The 27,319-nt window shown below is 40.9% G+C and overlaps 2 protein-coding genes and 1 long non-coding RNA gene across 4 annotated transcripts in view; 1 reads left to right on the top strand and 2 right to left on the bottom strand.

The window, feature by feature from the left end:
* Positions 1-27,319, bottom strand: part of LOC148686166 (uncharacterized) — a 202,510-nt gene that overhangs the window by 44,159 nt on the left and 131,032 nt on the right. The window lies entirely within an intron of this gene.
* Positions 12,290-17,270, bottom strand: THAP5 (THAP domain containing 5). Of its 2 annotated transcripts, none has more exons than XM_035110073.3 (3): positions 16,930-17,270; positions 14,620-14,809; positions 12,290-13,318 (listed from the first exon to the last, which is right to left on the bottom strand). In XM_035110073.3, exons 1-3 carry the CDS (start codon positions 17,010-17,012, stop codon positions 12,305-12,307), a joined length of 1,287 nt encoding a protein of 428 aa, XP_034965964.1. In that variant the 5' UTR covers positions 17,013-17,270; the 3' UTR covers positions 12,290-12,304. The 2 variants fall into 2 exon arrangements, with proteins under 2 accessions (XP_034965964.1, XP_034965963.1); XM_035110072.3 differs by having other exon boundaries at positions 14,620-14,812; positions 16,930-17,241.
* Positions 17,435-26,230, top strand: DNAJB9 (DnaJ heat shock protein family (Hsp40) member B9). Its single transcript, XM_035110074.3, has 3 exons — positions 17,435-17,505; positions 23,149-23,375; positions 25,105-26,230. Exons 2-3 carry the CDS (start codon positions 23,159-23,161, stop codon positions 25,539-25,541), a joined length of 654 nt encoding a protein of 217 aa, XP_034965965.1. The 5' UTR covers positions 17,435-17,505; positions 23,149-23,158; the 3' UTR covers positions 25,542-26,230.

Genomic DNA, 27,319 nt, shown 5'->3' with positions numbered 1-27,319 from the left:
AACTCCTAGGGGCCATGGGTGCTTCAGCCCCCTACAATAAAATATTTGAGGGGGCCAGGCCCCCACAAAGTTGATGGCCATTCCCATTCAAATGGTGTGTGTGTATGCAATGTGTCATGTGATTATGTGGGGTGGGACTTACCTGGACCCCACCATATTTTATGCAAGTTGGCTCCTGTGTAAGTGTGATTAGGATTGCAACCTCAGTAACCTTTGTAGTGGTTGTCTGCGGGGGTGTGAGTTTTCTAAGGCTGAAGGTCCTGTTTCACATGGCAGGGCTTTCTTCCAAGTAGACAAACAATGGAGCGTTGTCACATGGTTGCACACCTGCATTTCATTACAGGGTTAATAGTGAAAGTGGCATGAGTGGTCAGCTACAAGAATGGACTAATGACAAGTGAAGGATGGCAACTGGACATTAAATAAGAAATGATGTGGCTAAGGGAGGAAATGATTGACATATGTTTGCAGGTGGGGTTTTAAGAAATTGTAATAAAGCAATTCGGTTTGATTTGTAATAATTTGGAAAATCAATAAAAATAATTTGAAAAGAGAGAGAGAAATTGAAAGTGGTGCTTGATAGGTGGATGAGCTTGTAGGTGGAGTCAAAGGATCTTTATAAGTACTGTAGGGCAGTTTCCTTACTAAGACTGCTTAACAGATAGGTGTGCAGTGGAGAATTGCTTTCATTGAATGTGTGAGAGATAAAGCAGGTTATTTTAGGGGCTTTACTTTTTACTAACAATTTTAAAAGCTACAGGGAAGTGGGGATATCATAAGGGAAAAATGGGCGTTGTCCTTTTGGTGGGGAGATAGGAGTCCATTCTCATCTGTTTCTCTGCTTTACTGGATTTATGAGCTCCAGTATCATTACTGGGACTGGTCCAGATTCTTTTCTTGCCTCTGGATGGTATTTTAGGTTCAAGAGGCTAAGTTAAAATCTCAATAGAGTGTCGAATTCAGCCACCTGGGCTTTCACTTGATAAAGGGGTGCTGACAGAACAGATAAGCTCCAAGTTTGTTAATTATTGCTTATCTCACAGCTCAACATTTTAGTTAAAATCAATTAAAACTCGATTAAAATCTGTGGAGCTCTGGAGCTGGCTGCCTGGCCTAAAGCCATCTTAACCGGAACTGATCAGGCAGTTTAGCAGAGCAAGAAAAAAAAACTTAAAAGCCAATGAACACGTATGAAACTTGGCAAGGAGTTCTAACTTGCATCTTCTCCGCTTTTAGTGACTTCTGAACACTCATGTTAATTCTAGTTAAACAAATTCGCACGGGTGTTATGTCGTACTATTCTTAGAGCAGTATTTTATTTATATACCGCCCTATGCCTGGAGGTCTCAGAGCGGTTCACAGACCAACAACCCAATAACGCCCCCCAGTAAATTAGTCGCAGAGGACGAATGTTACCTGAAGCCAAGCAACTGCGAGAAAAGCCTTTTGTCTTTCTATGAGTGATCACAATAAGTCAGTTATACTGAAGCCAAGCCACAAAGTCAACAGGACTATGTCAACCACTTTCATGGGTAAAAACTTATAAGTGGGCATATGCTTTACACGGATGGACCTAGATTCCATCTTTGGCATCTCCATTTTTAAAATAGTGTACATAGTGAGGCTGAGAAGAGTCTCTCCCAGCAACAGACAACAGCCACTCAGATGGCTCAAAAGTCTATAAATATTTGTATAACAAGATAGACCGCATACTTTAGTATATGGGCATACCTGCTTGTGGTGAAAATAGGTGGGGGTTCTTTTTATTGTGAACATTGTCTCATTTTTTTTCCATGCCAGTTCAAGGGCTGGCTTCTTGCCAGTTTCATAGCTACTTGGCCATGTGTTTTCGCTCTTTTAGAAAACCTTCAAGTCTCAAGACTTGCTTTATTTTATTGTCAGCACTTTGCTTTCATCTCATTAAAAGCCATTACCTGTCTTCCCAGCTCAACGACAAAACAGCTGAGGGGGTAGGAATTGCCGCACCTGAAAGAAGTCAAAGAGCGTTCACAGTTATTGCCTTGTCCTCTATTTTTTCCTCAGCAAATTAGATGTGAACTCCCTGTTGGCAAGATTAGTTTATAATAATAAATCTTTTAGGGCTCTGAACCAGCCTGCAACTTCTACTTTAGCTTTTTCCTTTAAAGGCTGACTTCCTGCTCACTGAAAACCCCCTATTTGCTGGCTTGTTAAAACTTAGCCAGGTGCCTGTCCTTGTTAAATCTAGCTCTTATTTATGTGGTAAAACCCTAAATGGTTCACATACTAAAGAAGGAAACTTTGCTTTGGACTATTGGATACCCACAAAAATAAATATGAACTAGGCAGGAACCAAAATATTTCTTCACGAAAAATCGGGGCAAATGATGAACTGTAACTTGCTGGGGGAGTATGTTTCCCTATCTCTTCCTGGGAAATAGTATGCACGAAAAGTTAAATATAAGCAGCTTTAGGCTGTGTTTGCAAATACAAAATAATATATTTCTTTCTTGCTTAGTTTGCCCTCTTTGTCTAAAATTTAAGGTAGTTTATTCACACAGGGAGTACAGCTGTGAGCATTTGGGAACTGGATGGTGTTCTTCATGAAAATGTGTAGAACATTTGGGACAACTTCTAGATAGAACTAAAGATGACTTTTGTTTAGTTACTTTCCATTCTTCTTGGTGATCTGCAGTTCACTCCACAAGTGTGTTTCACTCCACAAGTGTCCTAGTGTGTTTCTGGTGAATAGTCAGCTTACAAAAGAGCAACATGAATTACTCATTGAGAAAACTGGAGGGAAAATTGTAAGGAATTAGGGATGAAAGAACTTTAAAGTACTGTATTAAATTGTAAATAGGATGGAATAGCAAACCAGATATTTCCCATGCCATGAGGTTGCCTCAGAAAACAGTGGGAGGAAAGATACTGGCAGTGCTATGTGTGTAGAATCAAATATTTTTACTAGATCTAAAGGGAGAATGTGAAATGCTGTAAATATAATTTGGTATCCTGCCCTTATTAACTTGCATGAATTTGTTTGGAATTTCTCCAAGGATTTTGCTTTCAGAATAGTGAGGTAATTTGGGGTTGGTTTCCACCTGCAAAAAGCTTTGTCGGAAGGCATATTGATTTGCAAATGGTCTTTGATGACTTTTACAAAAACTAACTTTACTAGTTCTTGCATTTTAATGTAGTGCTTGGACCGGTTTTTTTTTTTTGAAATATTTGTTTCCCACCTTTTAAATTGAAATAGAACCACTGAACTAGGCAGATAGCAATTCTGGTTTGGGAACATTACAACAATACTGGGAATAAAGCAGAAAAAAGAAAACCCAAGAATCCAAAATGATTAAGGGTTTGGAGCATATTTCCTACAAAGAAAGCCTAATATATTTGGTCCTCTTTCATAAGACGGTAAGATAGGCATCTATCAAATTGTGAATGGACATAGAGCTCTCCCCTTCTGCCCTTGAGAACTTCAAGTCACCCAATGAAATTCAGTAGTAGATCCCAGGTGAAAGAATTTATTCAGGCAATAAGGAATTTGCTGGCACAAGATATAGCCTTTCACTGGGATGCTTTTAAAAGAAGAGTGGGCGGATTCATGGAGGATCAAGCTAGCCACAACAGCAAAATGGAATGAGCCATGTTCAGGGGCAAAAGACCTCTGAACCCCCATTGTTGGGGAGTAAAGAAATGGAAAACCATTGTCTTCATCTGTGGCTTAGAGACATCTGACTGACTACTATTAGATACGAGATAAAAGAACAAGTCTCCACCATGGTGGAGCCTCACTGCTGGTGAAGAATCTATTCACCATCCTACACATGCCATCGCAACACGAAATTAACTTCCAAGTTTAATGCGGACATACTTTTTAATCTAGCAGCGAGTTAGACAAGTCCTTTGTCTAAGTCAAGGGCAAAACGAGAGACATATGAAAGGACTCTTTTATAAATTTTAAAGAATTCTTCCATTGTGAAATAGCAATGAAGTTGAGAATATGCTTTAGAAATAAAAGGGAAATCAGAGCTCATTAGGGAGACCTCTTTTTAAAATCTATTTAATGCAAAATGAAAGCATCTATGTAGAGTTGATTCATTTCCCTGATCCACAAAAGGAGCTATGATGATGTAGCACAGAGGACGTCCCCTTCCCCTCCTCTTGAGGCTGAGCCCCTACCAAATCTTTGCCTACAATTCTTCTTCCATGGGTGACTCCAAGCTGGGCTGTGGAACCAGAGCTTTAAAACTCACTGGGGACAACATTCCAAAGCTCAAAGATCCGGATGGTGTAAAAATGTGAGTTTTCCTAGTAGAGAGCGAGTCAGCGATGGCTTGAGGGTTCTCATCAGCACCTGAAGATGGTGGATTTGTGTCTACCCTCTCAATGTGCAAATGAGGAGAGCAATTGACTGCAGGATCTGGGGAAATGGAAACTTGCTCCGCCTGTAATTCCTTACTTTGGGCTCCCAGCAATCTTCTCTTCTGGCTATTGTGTAGAATAAAGTACAGTGGTACCTCTACTTACAAATAACTCTACTTATGAATTTTTCTACTTACAAATAGAGCTCCGTCCGCCATCTTGGATGCGGTTTAGATAGGATTTTTTCTACTTACGAATTTTTAGATAGGGTTGCTTCGACTTACAATTTTTTTCTCCCAATGCATTCCTATGGGATTCGACTTACAATTTTTTTCGACTTACAAATGTGTGTTCGGAACACATTAAATTCGTAAGTAGAGGTAGCACTGTAATGCAAATGACTACAGTAATGGGTGCTATGGTGCCGCCCCAGACATACCATACCTATTGTAAACACAAATGGAGAGTGGAGTCACCATACAATTCCCAGCCGTTGGGGTGTGTGTGGTTCCTCTTGGTCAATGTCAGGCTGCAACGTGTTGATAAGAGATGTCCCATGTCCCTTTTGGACCAGTCCCGACAGGTGGAGCATGAAATTAACTCCTTTGTGGTCTGTTAGCATCATCCCATTTTGACATAGATGAATGAAGTATTTCCCTATTGGTTCAGTGGGGATTACGTGCTCATAGAGGGACACATCCTGTCTTTAGCAATTAAGAAGGTTATCAGTTATGTGTATTTGCTTCTGTGAAGGCTTTGCAGTAATGATATCTGTTGAACTGTTTGTTCAGTGAATTACTTTGTGCGTATTACAGTAATTGGTTTAATTAAGGTAAATTGATGCAGAATTAGATATGCTATCAGTGTGAAAGGAAAGTAGCTATCAAGTCATTTCTGTCAAAAATAACACTTTGTTTATATCCTGCCATTTTATGCAAATATACAATATGCCTTGTATGAAATAAAGATAATACAAAAATGAAGTATTGCCAAAAATGCATATGAAAGCGTATTACATAACTAGGACGTTTTTCAAGGATTTTGAATTCTTATTTGCACATTTTAAGTAGTTTTATACCCGAGGCACTTTACAAAAGAGAATAAAATGTAAATACAAAACCCTCCTAAAAGGCCACCAAAATAGTCAGCTAGATTAAAAGTGTATCTGAGAAATTGGGGGAATAAAAAAGGGTCTTCCCCTAGCACCAGAAAGAGAATCAAGTTCAAGATGTCCCACTGAATCCGAGGAGAGGAGAGACATGGCAGGGACTGTGCTACCCTAAGCGCCTCCTTTCTTTGCAAAGTGCCCAGCTGTTTGTTTGTTTTCCCATTTGGGCTCCAATTCCCTGCACACACGCTTACATTCGAGCAAGCCCCACTTGAATCCAAGGTGATTTACTTCAGAGGAGAGACACACACAGGGGCTGTGCTACTCAAAGTAGCTTCTCAATGTCCCCAGCGTCCCCAAGAGGGATGCAGCTTTGTGGCCAGAGGGGAAGGCAAAGGGATGCCTCTGTAGCATCACAAAGAGAAGCTGAGAGGAAGGGGGAGCCTTAGGTGGCTGTGTCACATTTGAGAAAACAAAAAAGCATGGCCGGCCCAGTTGCCTCCCCCCCCCCAGGCAATGTGCACCCACTTTCCCAGTCCTCCGCTATTGTGAGGTGTCTTACCAGAGAAGGAGGGGAAATGGAGCATCTGTGTGTCAGGATTCTCATTCTCTCCTGTGCTGCTTATGCCCCCCTGGCAGCCGATATTGCTTTACATATACCGTTTTCCAAGGTGGGTGGTATTTTTAATGTTGGTCCACTTTTGCCCTTCCCACCATTATGGCCCGAACCCCAAAAGAGAACTGGCCCCATGGGGTTTGGAATTCCCCCCTTTCAATAAATCAACTCCAATGATATACTCAGGTTCCTGAGAGACTAGCACAGTTGCCCAAAAGGGTCCAGACTTTCCCAAAGCTAGGCATATTTTTACTTGCGTAGTACGCTCTTCCCCATCTCCATAGGCATTGATATATATACTGTGGCCCCCTAATACAGGGTTGCCATGTATTAGGGTTACCTCTGCTCCAGTATCCATGAGGGCCATTACATGCTGTACATTCGTTCAAGACCAATATATGGTCAAGGGTATATGAGGGCGCTGATCTCCAGGGATGGCTGTCTTCCTTAGCCTTATCTCCGGAGTCTTGCCATCCCCCTAAACCATGGGCTGAGGTATCTCCCACCCCTGGGCCTCCTTCCAAGAGAGATAGAATGTCTCCTCTGGTGGAGTGGTTGGGACGGCTGGGGTGGCCCCTTACTTGAGGATTGCTGTCTGTCTCCCTGTGACTATCAGCACACCTCTGCTTCCACATCTTACATATATTTCAGCTGTTGCAATACCGTCGATGTCCGCTTTAGACACTCCTGCCTTGAGGAGCTCCATAAACATTTGCCCCCGTGTCATCTTACCAGCTGGCTTCTTGGTTTGCCTAAACTTGACTTGCTGGAACTTCTCCCCCACCCTTGCCTCACGTGCCCAGGGTTTGGCAACATTCTCTCTGTGGACCTTTCCTAATTGACTTAAAAGCACAACCATCTCCCCCACTACTACCCCCTGTGCAGGCCCAAGCAATGCTAACAGGCAACCTCACATGTGGGGAGGGAAGCCCTTCATCAAACGTGCTCTCATCCCTGCGGTGAGACGCTGGAAATCAAGTCCTGCAAACCTCTGCAAGTAAAGTCCAGTCTGCATAGCCATCCTTTGCAACTGCTCTATTGCTTCATCAATTGTATGCCATGAGGGCATCTGTTCCTCCCAGTCCATCGCGGCTGGGTATCTAGTTCGGACTGCATGTGCGACCCAATCAAATAGAGATGCAGCGACACCGGGGTTAGGCGTACGTAGGTACTGATTAATCACTGTATCCCTGGTCAACGTGCCCAATTTGACTACTCATTCATCTGCAGTACAGTAAAGACTGCTAGCTCCTTGGTCCCACAGTCTCACCAACCATTGGCTCACTCTTTCCTGGATTCTGCCTATTATTTCTTGCTACGTCTGCTAACACCTGCTGCATGTAATCTCTAACGATCCTAGTTGTTTGAGTACCCTGCGGCTTACCAGGTAGTCCTTTACTCTTATTAGTAATCAGTGGCTGTGCAACAGCCACCCATGTACTTTCATCCCCTTCCTCATCCTCAATCCATTCACATTCATCATCATCTGAATCCCAGATATCCCTATCCCAAGTCTCAGGGTTCCAATCCCTAGAGGCAACCAAAGCCCATACTTTATGTGGACTGGGGATAATTCATTTTCTCGCCTGCAGGCGATGTTTTAACTTGGCAAACCGAACAGCCATAGTAGTGGCCCGTCCTTCTGCTATATCTCCTCTTCTCCTGGCACTTTCCAGTGCTTCTCTTAGAAGAGCCTCCTGATCCTTCAAAACAGCCATCTCCTCCGTTTGCAAAACGGAAGCTCAGGAGCACGTTTGGTTTCCAAGGCAAAGTTCGAAAACTGGAACACCTACTTCTGGGTTTACAGCGTTCGAGTTCCGAGTTGTTCGGGAACTAAGCTGTTTGAAAACCGCGGTACCGCTGTATCTGGGATACAGCAATGTCTGAACATCTCACCAGACACAGGAGGGCAGTTAAAGGCATAACAAATAGAGAAGCCTTCTAGGAAATGTGGACTCCTTTCTTTAACCTTGTTAATGACCAAAAGAAAGACCTCCTTATACCAACCACTCAATAGTCTCAGTGGAGAGGTTACATCAAGTAATATGTTTGAATGTTGAATGTGTCAGTGTATGTCTAGAGACAATGGATAAAATAAACACCATTAGCCGTACTGTTGGATAAGTGTTTAATGGTTATTGTATTTGTTGAAAAACCAATTCATTTTTTTAAAGTATCATTTTAGTATGATTATAATTTGCAGGCATCTATTTTAGTGACTGTGCAGCTTCTCTTAATTCCACAAGTATTTCTTTCACGTTTGAAACAGACACAAGGAAGGGAACTTGTGTGTATATCATGTAAAAGGATCCAACTATTTCAGAAACAGAAATCAAATGAAGGAAAAAACCTTCTGAAGTTTATATACTATAGCAATATATTGTCCTAGTCATAATATGGGCTGATGTCAAATAAATAGTCAAAGAAAACAAGCCATATATCAACCATATTAAAAAATCTAGAAAGCTATAGTTATAGAAGGCTCCCATATGGTGCTATATGGCCGACAAATAATACATACTCAATTAACTAAGATGTGGAACTTGTAGAAATCCTCTTTAACTGCGGATTTTTTCTCTTTTGGCATCAGTAAAAAAAAATGGGATCAGATTTAGGAAAGGAAAGGAGTATCTCATCAGAACGATAATAAGCAAAACAAGCTTTCTACATGTACCACCACAAAAATGGAAAAACAGCTAGTAACAAAATATAATTTATTTAGATTTGTTTTAATGTCAGAATCTGGGGTTAAATAAAATATAACTTTTATATGCACTAAAAAAGAAGCAGCTTTCTTATACTTGTTGGATTATTTCAGAACAGCTATATTACAAATAAGCTTCTTTGTTCTTAAAATAATATAGCTGATTAGAGAAGGTATTACTTTCAAAGGCAATTATTCAGGTGTAGAGATTATTACCTATATTCCTGTGGATCAAAAGTTCATCAGGCTAAGGCAAACATAAGCTTGCTCGATTAAGACTTGAGTTGATTACCTCATTTATACGTCAAACCATTATGTAGTCCTAGTAAGAGCTGGATAATCAGTACTTACGTTTCATACCATCTAGAATGGCACTAACCTTCACATCCACTGTGCTCTTTTATCTAACAATAAATGATCATTAGATGTGCCAATCATTTCAACTGTCCAAACTATAATTTTAAGCCAGCAACTGGCTCATTTCCCTTACTCCTAAGTGTCGGTCTCAGGGTATCAGGCTAATAATGTGCATTGCACAGAAAACAAAACTTCCCACACTGCATCTTTAAATTGTTTGTTTTTGCTGTGAAATTGCTTTGGAATATTTTATGTGAAGCAATTCATGAACGCAATAAAATAAAAACTGGAAGCGTGCCTGGTTTTGTGTAATCCAAAACTCACACCACTTACTGTTCCCTATTCATTTATACAAATTTTGGCACAGGCTTCATCCACCTGGCGGTAACTTGTGAAAAATGCCAATTTATGGAATTAGAATTCATATCGTATCAATATTTAGGTGTTCAGTCAAAATCCAGTTGTATAGGCATGCCTGTAGCTAGATTGATGGGCCAAATAAAAAGCATCTTAGCTGGATATTCTCCATCTGTATAGAGGTGCATGTGGATCTTCTTGATCATGCCCCATAATTCATCCGACTCTTTTCTGGAAGGAACCAGCTCCCTATTGTGGCCGGAAACTCCATTAGCTCTCCCTTTGAATTTGGGTTCCCGTTTCCTTGCACTTCCTGCCTTGCCTATCACCTTTCCTTTCCTTTTTTTTAATTTAAAAAGACTTTATTTATTTTCCTTTAAAAATATCATACAAAACAAAATCATAAATAAATCATAGAAATCATAAGAAACAAAATCATAACCCACCACCTTCAAATCATATTACACCAATAACATAATGTAACATAATGTAACATAAACATAAACTTGAACTCAAACAATAACATAAGCAGCATACAATAACGTAAACTTAAACCAAACTAAACATGAAACTTAAAACTTAAACAAAAATAAACATAACCCCTTTTTCCTCCCCGCTCCACCCCCTATGACTTCCAGCCTTTCCTATAAACTGATTTTACTTCCTTTACTTTTCTGCACACTCTTTTCTGTCTTTTTCCTTTCTTTTCTTTGTTTCTGCACCCTTCATAAATCTGCTATAAGATTTTTCAACCTGCTTTTTCAACCTGCTTTCTTAAATATTGGTTAAATGGTTCCCACTCCTTTTCTACCTTTTCTTTGCCTAGACTTTTTGGGACTCCTTCTTTTGTTGCCAAATTTTTATATATAATTAATTTTGATAGCCAATCTTCTTTACTTGGAATTATATCACTTTTCCAATTCTTAGCAATTAAAATATCTTTTGTTTTGATTTCTTCACTCGTCATTCCCAAAAGGAATATTTTCGGTTCTTTCTTGAATGAATGCTTTGTTACCTTTTTTAACTCTTTATAAATTTCTTCCCAATATTTTTATTTTTTTTACAATTCCACCATATATGCATAAACGTACCTATTTCTTCTTTGCATCTCCAGCAGATATTACCATTACTTTTGTATATTTTTGCCAATCTCGTCGGGATAAGGTACCATCTATACTGCATTTTGTAGACATTTTCTTTTAGATCATAATTTATAATATACTTTAAATCTCTTTTCCAAAATTTTCCCCAATTTTCATACAAAATATTTCCCCCTAAATCCTGTGCCCATTTGATCATAACTTCTGTCGTCAATTAATCTTTTGTCTCCCAATCCAATAGCAAATCATACAATTTTTGTATATATTTCCCTTTCCCTTCTAATATAATTTTCCCAAATTTTGGCATTTCTTTTTCAAATCCGATTTCATTATCTTTTTTAAACCGTTCATTAATTTGGAAATACTGCAGCCACTCGTTGCAGTATTTTTTAACTTCATTATATTCTTTTAGCTTCCAATTCCCATTCACTTCTTCAAGCAAATCTTTATAAGTTGGCCAATTATCCTCCATATTATTTTTTCTTACTGCTTCAATTTCTTTTGGTGATACCCACCAAAGCACTTTTGGCTCCAATATACATTGATATTTTTTCCATATCTTATACACTGATTTTATTATGATATTATTCCAAAACCAGTTATATTTTTCAATTTTATCTTTCAATAAATATAAATGCCAACCATGTCCCAGCCCAGCACCTTCTAGATCCAAAACTTCACCATTTTTCACTTCCATCCATTCTTTTAATCACCATAGGGTCGTCGCGTCATGATATAATTTGGAAGCTTGCTCTTTCTTCATTTTTTATCCCTTCCTGCTTCCTTATTCCCACTTCTCCAATTGCAGCTCATCTCACAAAGGTCTGGGAGCATTGTATGTTAAAGCCAATTGTGCAACAAAAAACTTATGATCATGGATAATACTGATGCATCTTGAAAGGGACCATATCCCTATCAAAGAGATGGGGTAGCCTATAGCATATTGGGGGATGGGGGGGCTCATAAAAGCCATTCCCTCAGTATTCAGGCTGCTTATGCATCCCGGTGTTGAATAAGAAACAAATGTAGAGTCAACTGTAATTCAGTGGCAAAGTATCTCTACAGAGTATCTCCTTTTCCAGAATCTGGTAGGAGACTAATTAATTACCACCTTGCATGGGCAATTTATCCAACTGAAAAGAAAGAGGAAGTAATGGAAACACTGTGTTAGGAAGATATTAGAAATCACAGTGGTTTAATCAACAATTCAGTTAAACCACTGGATCTATCCCCCCCCCCCCAGGTACTGGGTATTTCGCTCATATTTCAAAGAAAAACACTATGGTCTTGAGCCTAACCCATCTTATTTCAATAAAATCCCTTTTATTTCCATAGACAACTCAATCTGACCCTCTCTGCTAAACACAGTAAGTGGAAACCAAGATCTATTGAATCTTAATGTAGGCTGCAATTCTATGTGCACCTCCCATGGAATACATTTAGTACCGAGTAGACCAAAGAAGCTGCAACTTTTAAGTTAATGGGGCTCGAGTGAAGCCTAACTCTTTGATTAAGCCACATCAAACAACTTACTTCAGTGCAATCATGAAATAAAATACAAGGGTTCTCCTTTATGAATAGCCCGTCTGTTGCACCTTTAAGAAACTTGAGCATTTAATAAATGCTATTAAATAGTACCCTTAAAAATGAATGAAGGAATCAATCATCTTCGAAGTACAAAGTAGTAATCAGATGAAACAATCAGTGCAAAACCTTTATTGTATCATAGTAACTTCAAATGTTGTGAAACAGTTTTCTACAATCTTGAGTTTTTCTTCAGAGAGCAGATTTTCCTGCTTCAGTTTTGCGATAAGTGCTTCTAAGGATTTGAGCCTGCTTAAGGTTTTCCTCTCCTGGATTTCTAAAAGGGCTATTTTGGAGTGAAGCTTTGCAATTTTCTGCCAGAGTTGTTCCCTGTCAGAGTCTTGCCTACAATATGAATGCTCAGTCTGCAGAACATCAATTCCACTGTAACTGGCAATACATGCAGATGTTTCCGATTCTATGTTTATTAATTCCTGTTCTTCTGGTAGAAATGAACCCTCTAACAGTAAGGGAGTTCTTGAACCCTCAGAAGGAACTATAATGGTGATAACAGAATCTTTATTACCATTCAACTGTTCTAAAGCTTGTGAAACAGTGTGGAGCAACACAGTGTTTTCATCAGTTTCTTGCAATTCCACTGAACAGCTTGCAATGGGAAAGTCCAGTTGATCAGATGGAAGGTCATTAATTGGTAGAGTGATATTGTTTAATTCTGGAGATGAACCCAAGTGTTCAATATGTGACTGTGGAACTGTGACTTTGGAATCTGAAAGGCGCTCAAGACATGAATGAAGATCATGAACTGAAGTTTGCAAAATTGTGGTTGTGCTACTGAAGATGTTATCTATAGAGTTATTAAAACTACAATTTTCTGGGGAGCTGTAATCGTGGGCTGCTGAATTCTGCACATCAGCTGGCATTAAGACTGGGCTGGTCTGCTCCGTATTCTGTGTAACAGACTTAATTAGACAGGAAACGTCATCTGCAACTTTTACTGTGTTCTTAAGCAGTCCTTTCTTTTCTGGAGACTTGTTTAAAGTTGTACAAAGTGCTTTTCTATATAGGCTTTCTTCAATGATATTTTTCTTTGGTGAAGCAAGTTTAAGAGATGCAGTTGCTACACCCATATCCCTTTGTTTGACATCTATTTTCTCTTGTTTTCTTTTCTGGGAAAATCCTTTTTCCTAAAGAAGAGAAAATAATTGATTTTATTAAAGTTGTTACAACACATTGCATGGTGGTTCCCTCTCCTATATGGTATTACAGCATAATCCTATGCATGTTTTCTCAGATGCAAGTCCAACTGTGGTCAGTGAGGGCTTACTCCACAGTAAGTGAGCACAGGACTGCAACCTGAAATATTATTCCATAGTCCCGCCATTCAAAATAAATTTGAAGCTTGCACACTAATTGATAGCATCCACCTACTACTCCACTCCAATAGACTCCTTTAAAGTTCTAATACTGAAGTACCGGTAATGACCGATTTTAAAGGTCAGTTTAACAATCAATACTTCTGATATCACATTCCAAAAGCAAAGTCTAACACAAAAATTAGTAGAGTACATTAGACACACAGACACACACACACAAACTTGAATTCCTCACTGGGCCATCAAAAGCCCCTGGGAGAATACAAAAGCAACTTAAAATGCATATATAAAATACCATACAGCCTTAAAGAGAGCAGAAAGGTTCAACTGGAAACACTCTTTAAGGTAACTAAACCCAGAACAGAGGGACGCAGGTGGCGCTGTGGTCTAAACCACAGAGCCTAGGGCTTGCTGATCAGAAGGTCGGCAGTTCGAATCCCGGCGACGGGGTGAGCTCCCGTGGTTGGGTCCCAGCTCCTGCCCACCTAGCAGTTCGAAAGCATGTCAAAGTGCAAGTAGATAAATAGGTACCGTTCCAGTGGGAAGGTAAACGGCATATCCGTGCGCTGCTCTGGTTCGCCAGAAGCGGCTTAGTCATGCTGGCCACATGACTTGGAAGCTGTCTGTGGACAAATGCCAGCTCTCTTGGCCTATAGAGCAAGATGAGCCCGCAACCCCAGAGTCATCCATGACTGGACCTAACGGTCAGGGGTACCTTTACCTTTTAAACCCAGAATGTTTGGGTATAACGGTACAAACCTTTCACAGAAGCCCATTTTGGTATATAGCAGTATAATTAGTTTTTATTAGCAAAAAACCCCAAGTCCCATGATGTTTAGCAAAGCACCCTCCACTCTTGTTTTGGAGGGAAGAAGACACAGTATCTCCTCCCTCCCACCTAGTCCTTCCCAGGCATATGTTTACTTGGGGTTTTAAACAAATATTAAACAGTAGTCCTGCCCCCTAACTAATTCAGGGGCAGGTGGCCCCTGGGTTGGCATCATCCAGCGGTCTCAGAACAGAGCCAGAGGGTGGATCAAGAGGGTGCGGATTGTGCACATCCTTACACTGTTTTACACAGTTTGTTTCTAATTTGAAATTCTCTGTTTTACCTGATTAACGGATGATGAAAAAATAGTCGGCACTGCTGTCGTTTTCAAATATCGAATGCCCCATCGTACATCAAGAGAATCTGGTGTAAAATGGTCACTGCAGAGAACCTGGTGCTTGCTGGGAGTCCAAGTGTCACGTTTCATATTCCGTAACCATTTCTCTAATCTTTCTTTATCATGAAGAGGAAATCTGCTTTAAAATATTTTTTACAAGAACAGTATGTTACACTTCAAGTAAAATTACATGCAACCTTTTAGACTTTATGTGCAAAAATATCCATTTAAATTTCTTACAAAACATACTTAGCAAGAACGAGAGCTCAGGATAAATTATATGATTTAAATAATGCATCAGCCAGTGACATAACATCACAATTCAGCCAGTGACATAACATCACAATTCAAAGGGCTAGCACTGACACATAAATCCTAAATGGCTTAGGATTTGGGTATCTCAGGGACTGCTTTTCCCAATGAAACTGCTGCTTCATTAAGATCTGCCTTGGGTCTTCATGGCAGGGTCTCCATTGGGTTTCCCAATGAAACTGCTGCTTCATTAAGATCTCCATGGGTCCCTCCAGACAAGAGGCAGGTGATGATTGGAGACAGCTGAAAATCTTCAGCTTCCCATGCTTTTTAGGTCAGTATTGTAGATTCAAATTTTATTTATTTGTGCTGCTGCTATTTTGATAAACTTCACAAGGGATATAGCTTGTTTGTGTAGGGAGCTTCTCTGGAAACTTCGCTCTGAAGAGCAGGATGTCAAACAAATGCTAGGCATTCATATGGACACTGTGAGCATTCACAATAGTATCACACAGTATGTTGCTGGTAAAAAGCATTGATCATATTTTGAAATGGGCTTACGTGGTCTTTTTAGACAACAACAGGTACAGTCCTCCAGATCTAGATCTTGGCTAGCAGGTCCTGCCTCTTTTTCCTCAATTAGGTCCCGACTACACTATGTTTGTCTGCTAGTTTGCACCTTGTTAACCAAGCTGTATGTAGCCCCCCTAGAGACACCATTCTTACTGGACCCAGCCAATCTTAAAGTTGACTATCAGGCAAGGTGCAGAGAAGAGGATGAAATACATTACTTTTTGAAAACCTACCCTTTTTGAATGGATGCGTGTAAAGTGCTGAGTATTTATTTATTTTGGACAATTTATTATAGCACTTAGAAACAATTGTAATTTAAGAAAATTGATACAATGCAGCATTCAACAGCAGTGTGAAAGGTCATGTATTTAAGTGCCGAGTAGCCAAGCAGAGACACAGGTTCACACCGGGTCTACCAGATATACGTGCTTACATGAATCTGCCAAATGACAGCTACCCTTTCAACACAAAAGTTTCAGTGGACTCCCACTTTCTCCATTCCTTTACTTCCCAGTCCATATTTACATATCGTCCGTTCTTTTTCCCCTAAACAAATGTTTAGGGGTACTCTCACTTTGACTCAAGAAAATCACCATTTTATAGTCCAAATCAGGAAGAATAAATACAGTAAAATAACAAAAAAGTACAAAGATTATGAAAATGTTTAGGGGTATGCATACCCATGTCCCCCCAGAAAATAAACACTGCATATCGTTCAATTGCAATCAAACCTCAAATCAGTTTACAAAAAAACAACCACACAATCCATTACATTTATCCATAAAAGATTATTAAAGACAGATTAAAACACGTCAACATCTGCGTGTCTCTGGACAAATTCCAGAGGGGGCTTCCTGTTGGGCTGCAATGGATTGCTCTGAAGTCAGTTTTTAGTGATAGCTGATCCACGGCCATTTGCTGTACCTTTGAGGACTATTAATTTGTTCAGTATCTTGGAAGAACTGCACTGTCTGCTGCTGTGCTTGGAGCACCCTATTGTGACGTTTGGAGCACCCATGTTTGTAGGATATTGACTTGGAAAGGCATTCTGCCTCCAGTGACCTTTGACAGTGACTTGCCACTCCTACCATTCTTGTTCATGGAACATTTATTTGATTATTAGTTTGTGACTCCATGCACATATTATACATCTTCTGTTTATGAATTCTGAAACAGTATAGTGTTATAAAAATATTGCTAGTGTATTATTAACCAACGTGTTGCTTGATGTTGTTCAGAGTGTTCCGTTCTGCAACACATGGGGTTTTCTTTGGTGTCATTTCAACACCAGCTGGAAAAAAGAAAAATCGCCCTCTATTTTGCCACAACCCACTCTCCTTCCCCTCCGCTTCATGACACCACCCACTTCCATCTCAGCTGGCGGGTCGGGTATCGCGCAGCCCGTCCCTTCAGCCTCCCCTTGGTACTCACGGGTAGAAGCTGAGCTTCCGCTGGTCCCGGGCGCTCTGCCCCGCTCGGTTCCGGCAACAGGTAGCAGCGCAATACCGAGGCATTGCGAAGCGGAGGCCGCGGGAGGAGGCAAGGCTCCGCCGCGGCCAGATAAAACCTCCCCCCCCCGGAGCCTCCCGGGTGCAAGGTTCGTAAAAATAAACAAACAAACAAACAAAAAAACCGAGCAGCGGTGAACGCAACGCCTCCCAATCCTCCACTGACTTCCGCTTCCGGGAGCTGCTTTCGGCTTCCGGCCCCTCGGCCCCTCGGCCCCGGAAGCCGGGCGCCGGCCAATCACCGAGTCACCCCGAAGCAGAGCCACAACAGCCTCCTTCCACGTGCGCCGAAAGCGGGTGCGCCGCGTCAGCCGCCCGCGGGCGGCCAATCAGGGAGCGCTTCGTGGTGGTAGGAGCGGCCCCGCCCGTCCGTCCTCGCGACGCTCTTCTGGGCCGAGGCTATAAAAAGGGGAGGGCGAGAGGCGGGAAGGAGCGGTCCGGAGAAAGGGCAGCGGGATTTCGAGGGGAGCGCGCCTGGGAGTGTGTATGTGGAGAGCCGGTGAGTGGGGCGACACCGCCGCCGGGGGGAAGCGTTAGCTGATGCTCCCGTGAAGAGGGGTGGGGGTCAAGAACTCCCTCGTGGCTCCCTTATAATCTCCTTTGCCCCCCCTTTTAACCTCCCTCTTTACCCCACTTTTGCTTCCCTTTTAAACCCCGCTTTAACACTCCTTCCTCCCCTTCCAACCCCCTTCCCCCTTTCTAACCTCCTTTCTGCTCCCTTTTAACCTTCTTTGCCCCCTTTTAATCTCCCTTTGCTCCACTGTTGCCTCCCTTTAAACCCCACTTTAACACTTCTTCCTCTCTTTTCACCCCTTTCCCATTTTCACCCCCTTTCCTCCTGCCCTTTTAACATCACTTTGCCCCATTTCATCTCCCCTCTGCTTCCTAAACCTAAATGGTTATGAGTTGACGGGATTTTTTTTGGGGGGGGGGGTCCTTCCCTCCACACAGCAAGTCTCCGTAGCTGTGAGATGGGTTGTTAAAGGTTTGGGAGCTTTTTTAAGCATCAGGAATGAGGCCAGTGTAGTGTAGTGTTTTCTATTTCTCTCCCCAACTATGTCTTAACTTCGCCCATCATCTCAAGTTCTTTTCAGGATGGCTAACAGGATCAAAGGTTTTCTTTTCTCCCCCCCTCCCTTTCCTCACAACAGCCCCGTGAGGTAGCTGGGGGGCAGAGAGAGAGGGAGAGAGGTTGAAGGTCATGGCTGAGTTGAGCTTTAAGCTTGAGTTTTTATTTATATATGCTTTGCAATTGTAAACCACCTGTTCCCGTTTTATCCTCACAACAACCTTGTGAGGTAGGTTTGGCTTAGAAGTGGTGACTGGTGGCCCAAGGCCACCCAGTAAGCTACCATACATGCCTAAGTGGGGGGGGGGTTGAACCCTGGTCTCCTAGGGGGTCTTCTAGCTGTACAAACCTCTATGGAATTTCCTCCTCTTCTTTAATTTTAATGGGGTTGGGTAAGTAAAATACCAGGCTGCTGTTAACGGGGGTGGGGCGGGGGTGGAAAGTGCTTCAATATACTTGAAGGCATCTTCATCTATTGTGACATTGTGTAGGGTTGCCATATTTCAATAAGTGAAAATCTGGACACAAACATTTTTGTTTTTAGTTTTGCCCGTAGTTGTTGAAAAATGACATTTTTGAGCTATTTAAGAAAATTTACCAAAATCTTGACTTCTGACATGGGTTGTCCAGATTTCCCCAGGCATTTCAACGATTTCTGCCTAGACACTGTTTACGGCTGCCGTATTCTGGCTATGTCCGGGAAATTCCGGGCGTGTGGAAACCCTAATGTTGTGCAAACCAGATCCAGATTAAGCTGCAGTGGGCGAGGTGGTGATATGAAGTAGGTGGGGGATGAGTTTGCTTATGCTGAGAGAGGAAAACTGTCATTAAAAAACACACCAGCTAGAAATAAGAAACCAGGAGAAAAGCTGGAGTTAGATCCTTTTGGAAGTAAGTGAGCTGTGTTCCAGCTACACTGCACGCTAATAAGATAGATGTGAGTTTAAGTGCTTATAATGGGTGGGGTTCCAGACTATTTGCCTTGAATCTCCTCCCTGTAATTATATCTGAATACAGGTTGCCATAGATCAGCTGTGAGTACAAGGCATTTAGCATATGAATGCATCACCTTAAAGAATTAAGATTTTAAACTGACCATTTAAATTACAAAGGAGAGACTTGTCCAGAACTAGAGTTAAATTAAACTGGCTAACTTCACCCTTTACGGTCCCAGGACACACTTTTAAGCCAGACAGGCATTTGGAGACCCATTTCTTAATCTATTGCCATCTATTTACATGGTGGTAGCGCTTCTATTGTGACCAACCTTGGATCAGGCGGCAAATCCAGTTTACACACTTGTTGAAGACCAGTGGACTAAACCATGGTTCCCAGTCCTTGCATGTGGTACAGCTTGGAGAGGAAGAATGCAAAGTTCTAGCCTGGTTGTAGCTTATGCCCAAGTCCTAGTTCAGGTGTGGGGAATCTTTTGCCCTTTTGCTGAACTACAACTCCCAGGGACTACAGTATAGGCGTTTTAGTTCAGCAACATCTGGAAGGCCAAAGGTTTCCCACACTTGCTCTTGTTCAAACAAACCACAATTAAACCTTGGTTTGATATCTTTAACTTAGAGTTAGACTTGTCCGCATGACACAGTAAGCCAAACTATGCCCTACCATGAACATATTTTTTTAAAAAAATAATAATCCTGCACTGTGGTTAGTTAACACCTTTACTCTCTAACCATCAGCTGTAGCCAAGGTGCATCCATGCAATCCTGGTAAGCCATAGTTTGCTTTGCCATGTTGTTACAAACCAGGCCAATACAGCTTAGTAAAAAGTGAAAGCAGAAGCTCCCCCCCCACATCCCACCTCATACAAAGGGAATATTGCACTGCTTGTTGATAATCTAAAATTGTGGTGTCTATTGTGCCATTATGTTTTCCCACTGACTTCTGGAATACAGTGGTGCCTCGCTAGACGAATTTAATTCGTTCCATGGGTCTTTTCTTATAACGAAAAATTCGTCTCGCGAATCCCATAGGAATGCATTGGAATTTTTTTGCCCATAGGAACGCATTAATTGAATTTCAATGCATTCCTGTGGGAAATCGCGATTCGCTAGACGAATTTTTCATAAAACGAATTCGTCTAGCGAGGCAACCTCGGCTCGAAAAATCCTTTCGTTAAGCGGAAATTTCGTTAAGCAGGGCATTCGTTAAGCGAGGCACCACTGTACTTCCAATTCTCAGACAAGATAGCAGCTCTGAGACGGTTTCCTTTTTTTTATTTATTTAATTGTGCCTTCATTGATTTTTGTATATTACAATAATAAACATTTTTATAATACAATCATCCTCTGTTTTCTAGGTTACCCTGAAGGCTATTGAGCCTTTACCTGAACCTGACCATGCTTTAATCTGAATTATTCTCAAAATATCATGCCCAAACCCTTTTCGCTTCTTATTCCCATCATTCTTTCTGTCTCATCACTGCTTAGCTTTATGAAGCAGAAGCAAACTGGGATGTTGTATAGTTATTATTTTTAGTATTTCATTATTTATTAAATTTGTAAAGCACCTTATACCCACAGGTCCCAGGGCTGTTCACAGGATAAAATCATGATATAAAAACACAGAATACATAATCAAAATAGATAGAACAATTGTTACTTTGATTTCTATGAAATGAAAGTAATTTAGCACAATTTAGTTTTGAACCAAAGTACAAACTTTAATAGAATAGGCTGTGTTATCCTTATAGCTATATTATTTTGTTTCTCTGTGCGTACGCCATATTTTTCCATACCAAAAAAGACTGCATTGTTTCCTAATTTTTTGAAGTTTAAAATAAGGGGTCATTTTATACATGGATAGTGCCTAGTGCATTTTCTTAATTTTGAGTCCCCCAAAATAGGTGACACTTATACACAGGGACGTCTTATATACGGAAAAATACGGTATGTTTAGAGCTTGTCCCTAAACAACCCTAGAGCCCTGGTAGAAGGAAGGAGGGGCAAGATGAAAATGGAGGAAGGAGAGTTTGGGAGAATGTAACATATGTAAGAGTGTAATAAAGAACAACTTGTTTGTGTCCAAGTCTTGCCTGCTGTGGTCTCATTACCAGGAATAAGATGCAAAACAGGCAAGCATAGACATGTATAATAATTTGCATACGTATCAAAAACGACATTAGTGTACGCATTGAAATTGTAATTGCCCATGTTAGGAAGTGATAAATTTCAGTATGAGTGTTGACAACTGTAGGGAACAGAATTGTCAACTGGGAATTGGTAGTTATGAAGTGCATTTCTGCATTATCAATTTTATTTATTTATTATTATAGCCTGCAATATCCCATGGGCTCAGAGTAGCTCATAGCCATTTCATCAGCATCCTTCTTTGTCCCCAAAGGGCTTGCAGTAAGCATTGGGTTTTGAAGGCTGAGGAAACAAAGGCTATCACATCACACTAAGAATAATACATTACTTCCATTTGCTATCACTGTTGCTCCCCTTGCCCTAAAATAAAAAAAGCTTGCACTTATTTCCATTCACTGCCACCTCTCCATTCTCATGCCACAAAGACACAGCTGAAAAGGGGGGGAGACCCTTGAACTGCCCCCGCTCCTGCAGTTATTTTTAAGGGATGTGTTTAGTCTTTAGCGATCCTGTTATGAAAAGGGAAGGGCCCCGCTCTCAGGTGTGGAAGTAAAGGTAACTTGTGACTTACACACATTTAACTTGTGCACGTTAAGGGCATCCAGGGAAAAAAGACTTTGGGAAGCCGCCAGAACGTAAACCCAACGTACGTTGAGAGTCGCCTGCAGACACAGCAGGTGGAAAGAATGCTACAATTTATTTCAATTGCTTTTATTTTGCACAGGGTAGGCAGTATTTTTTGCAACAAAGGAGAAGCTTGATTATAAAGCCAACTTTTGCAAAATAGCCCAAGCTTTATTTATTCACTGCTTCTGACATTACTGAAAAAAATAACAAGGTAACACCAGGTTACCTTAGTGTACAGATACACAGACATGTACATTTGCCCTTTCTCGGGTGATTTTAGTCATTACAAATGTGAATTAGCAGGCTTCTTAGAAACGTGTGTGTGCATATTGTGTATTTCTGCACATACACACAGAGTTCATAAACTAAACCTAATAAGGTCGCCTATTGTTTCTTTGATACTACTCCTAATAATAATAATTTATTATTTATATGTTTCTGAAAATTTAACATTTGCAGGGAGACATTTTAAGCAGGCCTGAAAAGATAAGCCTCCCAACATAGCCTAATTCAGCATTCCCCTGCTGTGGTGCTTGTTGATGACTGTAGATCTTTATGGGTAGAAATTTGAGAATAGATCCTTGTTTGGTGGAAACCATAATTACATAGAGAAATGTGGCTCTGATCCAACCAAAGTGAAGTACTTTCCTCTCTTTGATTCCAATAGCAGCAATCTAAGGGAGGCATTCAAAGGCACGCTCTTCTGATTGTTCCATTGGTGCAAGCGTTTTGGCTTGCCTGATGAAATTATTCCCTCTCCTTACACCACAGGATATTCCAGGGGTTCTGTTGAAACACCCCAAGCCAATTTGGGGGGCAAAGGAGGGGGGAACTCCATTGTGCAAGTGGAAGTTGTTGCACAGGTTTTCCGCTGATTGGATGCATTCGTTTAATCCTACCCTAAGCATTTGGCAGGATATTTATCATGTGTGTACTGTATATTAAAAACTGTAAAAAAATAGATGCCACAGTTTAAACCTTTTGGGTGATATTCGGTATTTGAAGTAGATTCATTGAAAACAATGGACTCGAAGTAATTTGTTTTCCCTGGGTCTATTTTGAATATAACAGGTGTACATCACACCTTGCTCGGAATATGCCTTAACAATTAAAGAAAGTTCAATCTTTTAGTAGCTAGGGATAAGTATAAATTGTTCTGAAGGAAGACTGCTCATATCCATGGTGAAAAGAAATATATTAGCTGCAGCTGTGAACTGTTACATGCCTGAGAAGTTGGTGCAAAAGTAAAATTATAGCTTCAAAATTACTTTCCTTAAAAAAGGTACATAATTCACTAGTGAGATGCTTTGTTGCCAAAGGCTAATCATGTTGTTTCCCTCCACAGGAATATCACAATGGCTACTACACAGGCTGTCTTTATATTTGCACTCTGCATTTTAATGATAACGGAATTAATCCTGGCTGCTGAGAGTTATTACGACATCCTAGGTGTTCCCAAGACTGCATCCGATCGCCAAATCAAGAAGGCATTTCACAAACTAGCAATGAAATACCACCCAGACAAAAATAAGAGTCCTGGAGCGGAAGCAAAATTCAGGGAAATTGCAGAAGGCAAGTAGAATCCTATTCCATTTTCCTAAACACTCATTGACCTGATATTTCTTCACCTCCACTTTGCATGGAGATGAGTAAAGCTGGATATATTTGGTTGAATCCAACTAAATCATTGCACACAGGGAACAATAGAACTTCTATCCCTCCCCTCCACTGCCTCCAAATCTGCTCCGGAAGGCCGAGGGAATCCTCATAGCAGCTTCCTGGGGAGAAGAGGAGGGGAAATGCTGTTATGCTCACAGAAGTCACTCTGCACGTGCCCTGATTTAGTAGGATGCAAACCATTAATCCTGCTTTGTATAAAAAGAAAACTTGCATTTTTCAGAAAGTAATGAAGCTTGTCTGCTTGTGTAAGAGTCATGTGTACTCCTTGGAGCACAAAAGGAACTAGTACTTACCGTAGTACTTAGTACTGGAAGAATCTTAATTCTAAATTCCAGGGATTAAAGAGCATCTGGCCATAATAACCCTTTTAGCTATCTTTGGAAACTGTTGCACACAGGCACAACTTTATTTATTGTAAATATTTATACCATGACTTCTAGGAGAGTGTAGTTTCCAGCAACTACACAGTCCTAAATTGTAACTAAAAATAGTTACAATTGAAACACAAATTGAACTAATAGCCGGTTTTTTGTTTTACTTAATTTTTATCTTTGGCTGGTGTGAGACAGATCAATCCAGGGTGACTTTAGCATAAAAGATCGAGAGAGGCTTTAAAAACATATTTATTTTTTTTAAAAAAAGTTTTATGTGATCCTTGATAAAACAGAACTTGGAAGTGGATTAAAAAAACAAAAAGTTGTTGCTCTTCTACGGGTCCTGTATCTTTACAGGCAATTCTGTGCATGCCCCCTCAGAAGTAAGTCCCACTGAGTTCAGGGATGCTTACTCTCACAAGTACAGGTGAAACTCAGAAAATTAGAATATCGTCAAAAAGTGCATTTATTTCAGTAACGCAACTTAAAAAGTGAAACAAATATATGAGATGCATGACATGCAAAGCAAGATATGTCAAGCCTTTCTTTGTTGTAATTGTAATTATTTGTCATTAGGCGGTTCAATTATAAATGGAATGTAATTAATGAAATGTAATAGCGATGTTTATTTTTGTATTATTGTAACCATTTGTTTTATTACTGTGGAATTTCCAAATGAAAGCATTTGTAAAAACTAAAAGAAAAATAAATAATAAGTTGCATTACTGAAATAAATGCAGTTTTCGACGGTATTCTAATTTTCCGAGTTTCACCTGTATGTGTAAAACTGTTCACCCAAGTCATGTCCTTGGCTGGGGTGTTGGCATTTTGTCAGAATTCTAAATTCAAAAGAATGAGGAGCTGATCTGGAAAGTTTCGGTGGTAGAATACATACTTTGTTTGCAAGAAGTCTTGGGTTCCATCTCTGCATACGTCTGTGAGCTAGGGGTGCCACTGCTTGTTAGTGTACTGAGCTGTATAGATCAGTTGTCTGACTTTGTGGAGTGTGTTCTGTCTGTGACCTAGTATCATCAACAGTGATGTAGCAGTTCTCCAGCATTTTGAAAGCTCAAAAACTTTCTCAGTTCTTTTATGTGAGAACCTTGAACTGAAATGGCCAGGAGCTGAATGAATATATGTCAAGCATGCAGAGTACATTCACTTCTACTGAGCTAAAACTGTTCTCTCTCTCTCAGCATGTTCTAACATCAGATTTTAAAACTTTCTCTTGCATTGCTCTTTAACAGCATATGAAACCTTGTCAGATGAAAACAAACGACGGGAATACGACCAATTTGGCCATGCTGAAGGACGAAGAAGCAATGGAAACACTTTCCAGCAGCCTTTTAACTTCAATTTTGACGACTTGTTTAAAGACTTCGACTTCTTTGGCCAAAACCACAACACACAGTCGAAGAAACATTTTGAAAGTCATTTTCGGAGCCATCAGCAGGCTCACAGCAGGCAAAGACGTTCTTTCCCAGAATTTTCCTTCGGAGGGGGACTGTTTGATGACATGTTTGAAGATATGGAAAAAATGTTTTCATTTAATGGGTTTGAGAACACACACCGACACACAATGCAGACTGAAAATAAATTCCATGGATCTAGTAAGCACTGCAGAACTGTCACACAACGTCGAGGAAATATGGTTACTACATTCACGGACTGTTCTGGACAATAATACTTGGGCGTTTCTCTGCCCCGCCCTTAACTGTTTTCTTTCTTTCTATCCTTTGCTGCTGAATACAGAGGTTCTTCTGTGAACTGTGTGAGATTTATTGTTTAATCAGAGTACTTTAACTGCTGAAATAAGCTGTAGCTAAACTGATAACTATTACCAGAACTGCAACAAAGCAAGATGAGATGATGTTGACCTTATTTAATTGGTTACATAGAATGTGCATGTGGGGGGGAAATCTCCATATGACAGTGTTAGGGTCTATTTTTAATAACATAGAAGCAGGTTAACAGATTACCTCACGAGTGCCGAGTTAGTGGTACAATAAACATATTGTCAGATTTCTATTTCTATAAAGTGTTATCCTGTTGAGTGATTGTGTGAGCTTATGTTTTTAATTAGTTTGCCTACAGCAAACCTGAGTTATTAGTAGCCACTTTAAAATACCATGAAACATTAAATTTGACCTTTTTTTAGGTGACATGTATGGCAGGTGTTTAGCAAAATTGACCTTGCAGCTCTTATTGTTAGGCCCTGAGCGCAGAAAGTTGGGAAGCATTCGCAGCAACAATCATGGCCAGCACCTGAGGTTGGCTTTGTCACTGTTATCCAGTTGTGAGTTCATTGAATTGCCTCGGTACTAGTGTACCAAACTGCTGTTTTACCTGTATCACATAAAACAGAACACTTGACTTGTCTTCTTTTTTTAACCTAGTGAGTATGTTAATATGAAGGGGGGGGATCTTTCTCTTGTTGTAATGACTTAAAGACTGAGGTATAGCTACCCGTCCCTTAGAGGCCTTTAATCTCTCTCTGTGTGTGTGTGTATGTATGTACAGTGGTGCCTCGCTAGACGAATTTAATTCGTTCCATGGGTCTTATAACGAAAAATTCGTCTAGCGAATCCCATAGGAATGCATTGAATTTTTTTTGAATTTTTTTTTGCCCATAGGAACGCATTAATTGAATTTCAGTGCATTCCTATGGGAAACCGCGATTCGCTATACAATTTTTTCGTAAAACGAATTCGTCTAGCGAGGCAACCTCCGCTAGAAAAAAACCTTTCGTTAAGCGGAAATTTCGTTAAGCAGGGCATTCGTTAAGCGGGGCACCACTGTATATTATTTCCCCCTTTTGCCTTCAGCCAACGGAGTCGAGTTAGTTTCATATTTACATATTGCTTTACACACCCAAGGGCACTCCAAAGCAATTTACCATAATAAAATACAGTCGCCATAAGAAATACAGTGGTACCCCGCAAGACGAACGCCTTGCGCAACGAAAAAATCGCAAGACGAAAGCGTTTGCGATTTCTTCGAAGACTCGCAAAATGAAGTCTATGGCTGTGCTTCGCAAGATGAAGTAGCCTCAGGAAGGGAAGCCGCCGGTGCCTACCTTTAGGGCTCCGCCATTGCGGCTGGGGGGGACGTCCACAGCTCCCGCTTCTGCCTCCTGCGGCGGCGTGGCGCTCATCGCCTTGGCCTTGCCCTCGGCGGTCATGGCAGCCTCCGTGGCTCCTCCCTGGCGGGCTGGCGGGATTCGGTAGGAGCAGCATCAGGGCTCGCCAGGCAGCCCTTGGCAGCAGCATCGGCGCCTGAAGGAGTGGAGACTGCAGCGGGAGGAGACCCCTGGCCCCCCTCCTGTTTCCCCCTCCCCTCCCGTATTAAATGTCAATGCATTCCTATGGGAAACCGCGCTTCGCAAGATGGAATTTTCGCAATACGAAACGACTCTAGAACGAATTAATTTCGTCTTGCGAGGTACCACTATATACCAAAATA

The sequence above is a fragment of the Zootoca vivipara genome, chromosome 3 (assembly GCF_965207765.1).
Source record: "Zootoca vivipara chromosome 3, rZooViv2.hap1.1, whole genome shotgun sequence".
Lineage (NCBI taxonomy): Eukaryota > Metazoa > Chordata > Lepidosauria > Squamata > Lacertidae > Zootoca > Zootoca vivipara.
The sequence above is the reverse complement of the archived record's forward strand: the minus strand, read 5'-3'. Positions and strand labels throughout refer to the sequence as shown.